Genomic DNA, 9869 nt, shown 5'->3' with positions numbered 1-9869 from the left:
ACGTGTACACACACTGAGCGTCAACTGACTCAGGGATGCGTTCTAGTCGTCCCACCGCAAAGGCCGCTGGGAAATGAAGTCAACCTTTTTTTTCCAAGGTGAAAACCCAATCTTTTCCTCCTTTCTTTACAGAAACGTCCCGTGTGTTACACAAGCTAGCATTGTTTGCTATATTATAATCTCCATTATGACATTTATGTATTTTCCTGCTGTTCCAATTGTTCTCAAAAAGTTTGGTCAAGAATGTACTCATCCAAGTACCCCCATAAACCAGCAAAAGCTACAAAAAAGCACAATATTAAATGTTTGGATTATGCGGCGTAAGGACAAAGCCTGAATCCGATCGTTCATCACTAGAAATGTAACCGCAGAGAGCATCTCTCCATCCACGTTCATATTTACACTCAACGACTGATATCCAACAAACAGCTACAAAAAGCCCGGATGGCTGAAATCAGGCCAGAAGTACAAAGGGGAGTTGTTGCTATGGGGATGATGAACCGTCTCGTCTCATTGGCGGGAACCGGCAGTTTTCAGAACGCCGCAGAATGATGCGTTGCAGGAAGTTCAAGTTGCTTTGAACCCCCCCCCCCCCACCACCAGCACCACCATCTTTTCCAAACCCCATCCAAGTGGTTTCCACATGCACATTTAAAGATGACCCCGAGCTCCGACCAGGCGTCAGTCATTGACGCGTTTGGCGTGAGAACGGGTTGTAAGTGGGAAGTTTAATTGAATATCCAACAGCTTTCATCATAATAAGAGATCCACGTTGCGTTGATGCTGCTCTCCTACGTGTGGAATTAGAAGTGTTTGGATGGCGTTAACATTCAGTGAGTCGTGTCTCCATTCTCCAGAGTGGGCCACAGCAAATGAACTGACAATGGGCCGCTTCACTGCATTGTTAGCGACACTGCAACACATTTCTCTGAATAATTGGAAGCTCCCTGTTAACAGAGTTTGTCTTGTTAGTGTAAAAGAGATGTCAGGGGGAATGAGAAAGCCCTGGAACCTGCACAAGCTAATGAGCTTATGGATTTCAGGTGGAATGGGGGGACGCTGAGAGGGAAATGCAGGCTTTACGTGGCCAAATAGGGTGGTTTAGGGAATCGCTGTCCTGCATTAAAGCTCGGGAACACTACGTAAGCAGAAACCTTCTTTCTTTCTGGAAAAGGGCAATTTTCTGTTTGTATTTTCTTGCGTTTTGTGTCAATATAATAACTCTGACGAGATGAAAAAGCTGTGATTTGTTCCTGCAGGATTATGATTGCGGAGGAAAACAGCACTAGAAACAGAGTATACGCCCAATCCCTCAAATCAACACAATAACAGGAATGTGACAGACCGGGGGGGGGGGGGGGGGGGGGGGGGGAAGGGGAAGGAGATTGCTATGAAGCTAGCCCAGAGCGACACTTTGCTGTCTGATGGAAACAGAGTGTCTGTAGATATAAATAGTGAAGCAGGAAGAAATCACAGACACAAACCCAGTTAGTTAGTTTCCACATCTCCCTCAGGAGGGGCACTCTGCTAGAATTACACCGGGAGATTCTCGTACTCAAACTTTATTTTTGCTGCTTAATTACCACAGTGATGATCCGTCTTATGTAACAATGTAGACGACGAAAACAGAGAAAAGGAAAGAAACGTTAAAAAAAAGCTTGACAAAAATGCAATTCAGACGTCACCAGTCGGAGACAACGACAGGATCATCTGTCTGTCTGTGTGTGTGTTTGTGTGTCTTTGTGTGTGTTTGTGTGTCTGTGAGTCATCAGGAGGCGGAGCTAGACTCTCAGCCCAGTGAGGGCGGAGCTTCATAATGGGGCCCTCTGCTAGCAATTCATTTAAAATAAAAAAACGTAAACTATCTGATGAATGCGTATGTTATAATGTGTCACGTGTTGAGCCAAGTACGCCTAGACGTCAAATTAAACACGAAGAAAAGAAGAAAAATGGATCAACTTTGTGTTGAAGAAGAGTGAAGGTCAAAGGTTTCAGCACCACGGACAGCAACAGCTGATGGACAGCGGTGGTGCTGAACAGGTGCGCTCAGTCAGTGCCACACTGCAACTGACATGGGACTGTACCATACATTATTATTATTATTATTTAATCAAAAGTAAGATGTTTAGGCATTGAAAACACAAGTTGTCACATAGCTGCTTGAACAGTTAATTTTAGGCTTACACTGGAAGTAACGGAACATATTTTTATGCCTCTTTTAGAAAAAGTTGTCCCAAAATTCATCTTTTTTATAGCAGCTGTTATTTAGCGGACGCCTTTATCCAAAGTGACGTACAAGCACTATGTCAGAGGTTGGCCCCCCTTGGAGCCCCCAGGGGTTACCACGTTGGTTGATGTCCCACAGTGGGATTTGAACCCTGGTCTCCCACATGCATCCATCACCCCCCCCCCCCCCCCCCCCCCCCCCCCTTGTCAATATTAATGATTGTGCGGCTGATCCCTGTCACCGATGCTTCCCTGTGTGATAGCTTCTCCGTGTTGGAGCCATGTTTGAAGTCTCCTTTCCTCATTTCATTCACCATATAGTCCACTAAAATACCCACAATGCACAGCTTATCTGAGTGTACATACAATGTAGTCTACATCCCCCCCCTTAAACCACAATGCAATGTGGAAGCAGAAGCACCCGATGGTGAAAAGAAAACTGGAGCAACCTCTGGTTTCTACACACTGGAAATGTAACATATAAAATATATATATATATACATATTTAATATTCAACACTTCATATTCTACATATTTTAGTTTGAGGTTAGAGATTATTTCATTTACTTAAGTCCATGGCTAGAAATTGGTCCCAGGTCCAGACAGAACCGTGACAGTGTCCGTGCCCAGAACGCGGTCCGCCTTATGTTAGCTCCTATATTTATATTTATTTATATATTAAAACTAACATTTACTCATTACAAATAGTCTGTTTTAATGACAATAACAATGGAAAAAGTGAAAATATGGTAAAAAAAGTGACAAAAATGTTGGGGAAGCCAACTGTCCTGCACTTTATTAACATAGCTTAATATGAACAAAAAAGACATTTAGGTTATTAAATATAATTTTAAATTATATGACACATTGCTCTGGCATTATGAATGTGTTGTTTCTTCTATTCTATGTTTGTAACTTTCTATATGAACTCTTGTAGAATACAGAACTTGAAGAAAAGAGTACAAAATGCAGAGAAAGGTTACAAAAATCTCTCAAAAATACATGGGACTGAGAACTCATAGTCTTAATTTACAGGGGGGGTTACACCCCCCCCCCCCCCTAAACACCTGTTATAGATTCCTTTACATAACCACAGATGTGAGCAATAGAAATTGATACAGAAACGGTCCACATTGCACCAAAATGCAGAGAATGAAACGTATGATAAGTTAAAACCACAGAGATCTCCAACCCCCCCGATGGGGGACCCGGAGTCACGCCCCGGCAGATCTGCCCGGCACGGGAACTTGTCTTTGGAACTGTTCCGACGCTCCCGGAGCGGTTGCTATGTCCAGTCTTCTTAGACGCTCATCCTTTACAGTGGACATGCCGTCCCTTCTGATGATCCAGTCATTTGGAATTCTCCTCGGTTTATCCTTCCATTACTAACCGGGACATTTCCACACGAGGGACGGGGCCCTAAAGCAATCAACACACACACACACACACACACACACACGGCTATTTACATTGTGATGATAAGCTCGTTAACTCTCTGTGGCTGATCGGTATCGCCCTCGGCTGCCAGTCCCCAGCCATCCATTTGTCCTGGCTGAGATATCGGCAATCACCATTTTAAACGAGGACAGGTGATACGAAATGCTAATCCAGCAGCTCGGATCGATACGGTTCACCCAGGGGGGACAGAGACGAGCAGAGGAGCTGCTACAGACCGCTGTCCTTGGGCCGCGTGTGGAAAGACACAAACTGAACTAAAGTTACCGTTCCGTCTGGCTGAACCGGGCTTCGACTGCCTGGCTGCGTCCTCCCAGAGACTGTCCCGGAGACTGTCCCAGAGACCGTCCCAGAGACGGTCCCAGAGACTGTCCCAGAGACCGTCCCAGAGACCATCCCAGGGACGGTCCCAGAGACCGTCCCAGAGACTGTCCCAGAGACTCTCCCAGAGGCCGTCCCAGGGACGGTCCCAGAGACTGTCCCAGAGACTGTCCCAGAGACGGTCCCAGGGACTGTCCCAGAGACCGTCCCAGAGACCATCCCAGGGACGGTCCCAGAGGCCGTCCTAGAGACCGTCCCAGAGACTGTCCCAGAGACTGTCCCAGAGACCATCCCAGGGACGGTCCCAGAGGCCATCCTAGAGACCGTCCCAGAGACTGTCCCAGAGACTGTCCCAGAGACTGTCCCAGAGGCCGTCCCAGGGACGGTCCCAGAGACTGTCCCGTCCCAGAAACCGTCCCAGAGACCTTAAACTTCCGTTTCAAGTATGGAAACCACATTTGTTAATGGACCTTCCTGCCAGCAGACATTAAGACTCGTCTTGGGTGAAGAACCCGGGTATAAGAGAGAACTAGTGTGGTATCCGGGCGGCGGCGTTCTGAGATAATATTTAATATCGTCTGATTGTACTGGAGACAGAGACAGGGGGACGCTCGGTGGAAGGTTCCATTAAGACTTTCTCCCAGGGACTTTTCACCATTTCTCTTCTCATGGAACGTTTTGGGAGCAGACAATAAGACACGGTCTAGCTACACTACAGATGCATTCTGGGATAGGAGAAAAAACTTGCATTGCAACATTCCCCGGAAGAAACAAGCGCCTTGTTGTTGTTTGCACCAAAGCGAATGGGACACAGAGAGAGAGAGAGTGGAAGGAGAGGACGAAGACGGACGTCAGGACATGTCCTTCCACTGGCATGTTTCCTTCTGCGATGCAGTGCAGCCTGATCTGGAGTCCCCACGCAGCGTGTTTAAGCTGGCTGCTTCTGATCCCATGGTGCACCAGAGCCCTCAGAGGAACGCTGGAAGCACTCGCCAGTCAAGTGCTTCTGAAGAGGCTTCCTTTCACTAATGATAATGGGAATTATGCCGCGCGTTTGAAGGCATCTCCATTTTCAATTAGAAGGTTGATTACAGGAAGAGTGTTTAGCTGAAGCAGTTAATTAGTTCATCTTCACGTCCTCTCATTCCCTTCAAAACTCCTTCAAACTAAAAAACAAAACACACATGTTTCATTTCTGTTTATTTTATTTTGCTAGTGTAAAGCGCACCATAAAGCACTTCATGATCCCGTCATATCCCTGCGACCATCTCGGCATCTCCTCTAAGACAGGCAACAGGAAGGACACCTTACCAAAATCATTTCAAAATAAAACACCAACGTTTCTGGTGATTCTGTTGAGAGAGAGAGAGAGAGAGAGAGAGAGAGAGAGAGAGAGAGAGAAGGATCACTTTATGACCCCCAGAGAAACGTCCGTCCGGTATGAACGGCCAGACGCGGGATCGGGTAGGAACCTGTGGGTTTCCATTGTTAGTCGGTACATTTAAATAAAGCTTCAAATTTTGATAATATTCTGGTTCTGGTTAAAGTATTTCAATAATCATAGTAGAAACATAGACAGGTCTCCTTTAATGTTTGCACATAACACAACAATGTTACATAGAATTGTTTTCCAATTTTTTCAAATGAAGAGGGTTTTTTTATCTTTTCAATAAAAGATTCCACCCAGAAAAAACAAAACCCATCCGTTATATTTCCCCCCAGCGAAGCACATTGGCTGGTTTACTCCACCAAAGCCAGAATACTTAAGTACATGACCAAATATGATGAAGTAAAACATCCACTCTTCATATTTAAGAAGCTGGAAGAATTGAATATTCATTATTTCTGCCTGTGATCAATCAGCTGATTGTTCTCGTCCGTTAGATGACATAAAAATGTTGTAAAAAGCCATAAAAGCTTTGAAAAAAGTTTTCAAAAACGCATTTAAAAAATTGCCAAAAACATTGAAAAAAGCAAAAGCAAATTAAAAGTACCAAACATTTTGCAAAATGACAATTAATATGGACTTTGAGGAAAAGGAGAGACTTTTCTGTGAAGACAAACAACGCTACAGCTCCTCTTTCTTCCTCCTCTTCTTTTCCTCCGTCTCTTCCTCGTGGAAGACCTGTCCATCGGCCTGCTTCCTCCAGCTCAGTCTGATGTCCTGGTCCAGCCCCCGGTCCCGGGCCTTCTGTTGGAGCTGAGACACAACACGCCTCGTCACTGTCACCTCTCTCCGACGGAGACCCAGATCCCATTCTGGACCGTTCTTGGTCCCCTGAAGGGACCTCAGGCACAAACATGCCAGCATGCAGCATACAACAGCATCATATTAATAAATATGATGCTGTTAACCCTGTCACTCTGAGGCTCTGGACCAAATATAGCAATGATTGGCCATGAGGGGGGCGACTAAAAATATAAGTTTATTTCTCATTAAGGACTCCTGTGAGTTTTTGGGAGAGATTTGGAGGATATGATCTGGGGCCACACATGGGGCCACGCCTACAATAGTGCACCTGTTGGATTCCCCCGTAAGACTAACGACTTTAAATTACACACTCCGGGGTCGCACTGTGAGTTGAAAGACAGTTGTTGTTTTTTTGCATAAAAGTATGACATGATGTACCTGCTTCAACATGGCCTCCATCACAGCAGGGTTGCTCAGATTCAGATGGTTCTGGTTCTCAAACTTCACTTTCAGCACTTTCTTTGAAACAGCCACCTCTTTGAAAAAAACACAAACTATCAACACAGGCAGGAACATGATGAGGTGTTCGATCAGGAGTCATCGTTCTAGTTAGGAAACCCGAATCTGAAATGTGTTAGCACTCACCGTAGCAAATGAACACTCTCTTCTCGTAACAGGGAAAGTCTTCCCATTTCCCAGAGTCTATGAAGTGTGCATTCACACAAGCCTCGTCCCCCGCACTGTTGTTGGGTTCCTTTGTTTTCTCACTCCAGTACCTGAATGAAGACTTGCTTCCATCCAACCACTTCCAGGAGTCTCTGGACAGGCCGATCCAGACTCGGTATCCTGCAGCTACGTCACGTACCTTCTGGTTCTCCGTCATGTTTCTCATGCTGGCCAGGTCTGTGTGGTGGTCTCTGCAGTAGCTCTGGGCCTGGGTCCAGTTCATGGACATGGGGGTGAGGTTAAAAGTCTCCTTTGGCCCTGGAAATGGAGCACAGACAAATGCAGAGGCAACATGCCGGGATGGACACTCATATTTTTAAGCCGCCAAGGCTCTAAAGATGGAGGCCAAAGTACATTTTTGGTCGCCCAAATGTAAAGGTACAACAATTTAACAAAACTCCTTATTGGCTATCACTACGCAGCCTTTTCTCGTCAATGTACAAACAAAATGGATGAACCTCAGCTGGGGAACACTGTTCATACATGGATTATGGACTGCAACATGCATCGAGGTTTTATCAGAAACACGGTAACGTGATGGCGTCGCTGAGCTCAAAGGGACGCCGCGTTCTCCTGTCTCATTCACAGGAGAGACCTGCATGGGGGCCTCAGGGGGCCACCTACTGGAAAATTAAAACAGAGTAACCTTTTGGGCCATGCTTAAAGTCAAACCCCCCCCCGCATCAAACAGCCTCCCAGATGTGGCATGAAATCATCCGGGCCTTGATAATACTGCATATCAAATAAAACCACTGAGTTCAAAGGAACCACATAAGTCAACTAATGAATTTGTAAAAAATAAAAATGAACGACAACTGCAAGCAGTTATGACGGGATCCAACCCTAAATGGAAAATGCTAACTTCCATTTTACATTCATTTTATCCATGCGTTATGAAGCATGGTGTGAGAGCCTGAGAGCGGCATGGCGAACAACACCGTTAAGTGTTGATAGCATTTCATTTGCATATCATTTGGCCGAGATATGCAAAAGCGTCTCCGTCCACAGCGATGCTGATGACTGCTCTCATTCAGTCCCATTTGTATGAAAGGTGTGTAAATAAAGTTTGTCTGAGTGACTGACTGATACTACATGAGCCCAAATAATGAAAACTAAGAGGCAGAGATGGTTGAGTTTACCTGTGACGTCTACGCAGACCGCCCTCCTGGACCGTTCACAGTCGATGTCGTTCCATAGCCCCGTAATATTCATCTCTGCACAGTGTTCGTTACCAAATTCATTGTTCGGTTCTCCCGTCCCCCACAGTCTGAACTCCGTCCCCCCGGGTTTGTAGAAACTTGAATTAGACAGGGACCACTTCCAGCTGTCCACGTCATCGTACAGCCCTATCCAGGCTCGCTGAAAGCAATATTTAATAGAGCTATAGTTTGAGGCCATATTTCAAAAGATGTAAACCACCTAAGAACAGCTGGAGTTGGACTGGTTCACACCTTTTCAACTCAGTTTTAAAACATTAGCGATATGAAAAGAGAACATGAATTCATGAAAAAAAAAAGTCGGAAAAAGCACCAAAAACTAAACTAAAAAAGTACAATAACATCAAAATCATTGAAAAAAGCAACAACAACCTTGGGAAAAGTGTCAAAAACTCAATCAAATGGGAATATTGCACTTACTGAACTACATTTAATTATTAGTCTCTGCAAACTAGCTGTCAGTAACAATCACTTTTAAAAGAAAGAGTGAAGAAAGCCATCTCACATAGCTGTATGAGGAGTTGACCATTCTGCTTAGATCTGCCATGTTGTTCAGGGTCTTCACATTGTCTATGTTGTCTATAGTTGCCAGGTCTGTGTATTTCTCTCTGCAGTAACGTCGGGCTTCAGTAAAGTTCTTCTGGTCATACACAAAATAATGCTGGCGTCCTGCTGGTGATGAGACAGCACTCAGCCCTGTAGTGACAGATCAGATTTAATATCAACAACTTAAAGGGTAACAAATCAAGCTGCAATGTAACATTTAATGGGCAAATGTTCAGCATCAGTCAGCGTCCACTAAAAGTTGTGTTGTCGCTGTTGACAGACTCGGATTATTATTCAAAGTGTGTGACAACATTATGGGATGGATCCCTACAGAAACAGACCTTTTCCTTAAAGAGCAAGATCCTTTTAGTTTAATATGAAATCCCCGACATCACCATCACCAAACCCACCAGACTTCATGTAAATAATAACCACTTTTAGTGTGTATCGAGCAGAATATCTCCACCAGACTCCATGTAAATAATCACTACTTTTAGCATGTATAGAGCAGCATATCTCCACCAGACTCCATGTAAATAATCACTACTTTTAGCATGTATAGAACCAGCATATTTCCACCAGACTCCATGTAAATAATCACTACTTTTAGCGTGTATAGAGCAGCATATCTCTACCAGACTCCATGTAAATAATCACTACTTTTAGCGTGTATAGAGCAGCATATCTCTACCAGACTCCATGTAAATAATCACTACTTTTAGCATGTATAGAGCAGCATATCTCCACCAGACTCCATGTAAATAATCACTACTTTTAGCGTGTAAAGAGCAGCATATCTCCACCAGACTCCATGTAAATAATCACTACTTTTAGCGTGTAAAGAGCAGCATATCTCCACCAGACTCCATGTAAATAAACGAAAAAGGATCTTACTCTTTGACTAAAAGGTCTATCTCTGTAGGGATCCATCCCATAATGTTGTCACACACGTATGTATCTTACCCTTTACCACACTAATGCAAATACACGTTTTACATTAAAGTAAGTTGTACATCAACAAAGGGGAAAGTATCAGAGACAGGAGCCATGCACAAACATGGAATAAGTAACTTATATAAACATCTGAGACACTTCCCTGACACAGCAATGATGATGCTCAGAAGAACTTTCTCCATCTTTGTCTCATCTCAGTTCCTCTCCGTCTGTGTGTGACTGCAAATGTGCAG

At 44.5% G+C, this 9869-nt stretch overlaps 1 protein-coding gene across 1 annotated transcript; it reads right to left on the bottom strand.

The window, feature by feature from the left end:
• Positions 1–6095: 6095 nt before the first annotated feature.
• Positions 6096–9869, bottom strand: LOC117939528 (macrophage mannose receptor 1-like). The gene is made up of 6 exons (XM_034864957.1): positions 9779–9869; positions 8642–8832; positions 8059–8278; positions 6835–7177; positions 6632–6727; positions 6096–6202 (listed from the first exon to the last, which is right to left on the bottom strand). Exons 1-5 carry the CDS (start codon positions 9816–9818, stop codon positions 6703–6705), a joined length of 819 nt encoding a protein of 272 aa, XP_034720848.1. The 5' UTR covers positions 9819–9869; the 3' UTR covers positions 6096–6202; positions 6632–6702.

Source organism: Etheostoma cragini, chromosome 24 (genome assembly GCF_013103735.1).
Source record: "Etheostoma cragini isolate CJK2018 chromosome 24, CSU_Ecrag_1.0, whole genome shotgun sequence".
NCBI lineage: Eukaryota > Metazoa > Chordata > Actinopteri > Perciformes > Percidae > Etheostoma > Etheostoma cragini.
This window is presented reverse-complemented; position numbering and strand designations above follow the sequence as displayed.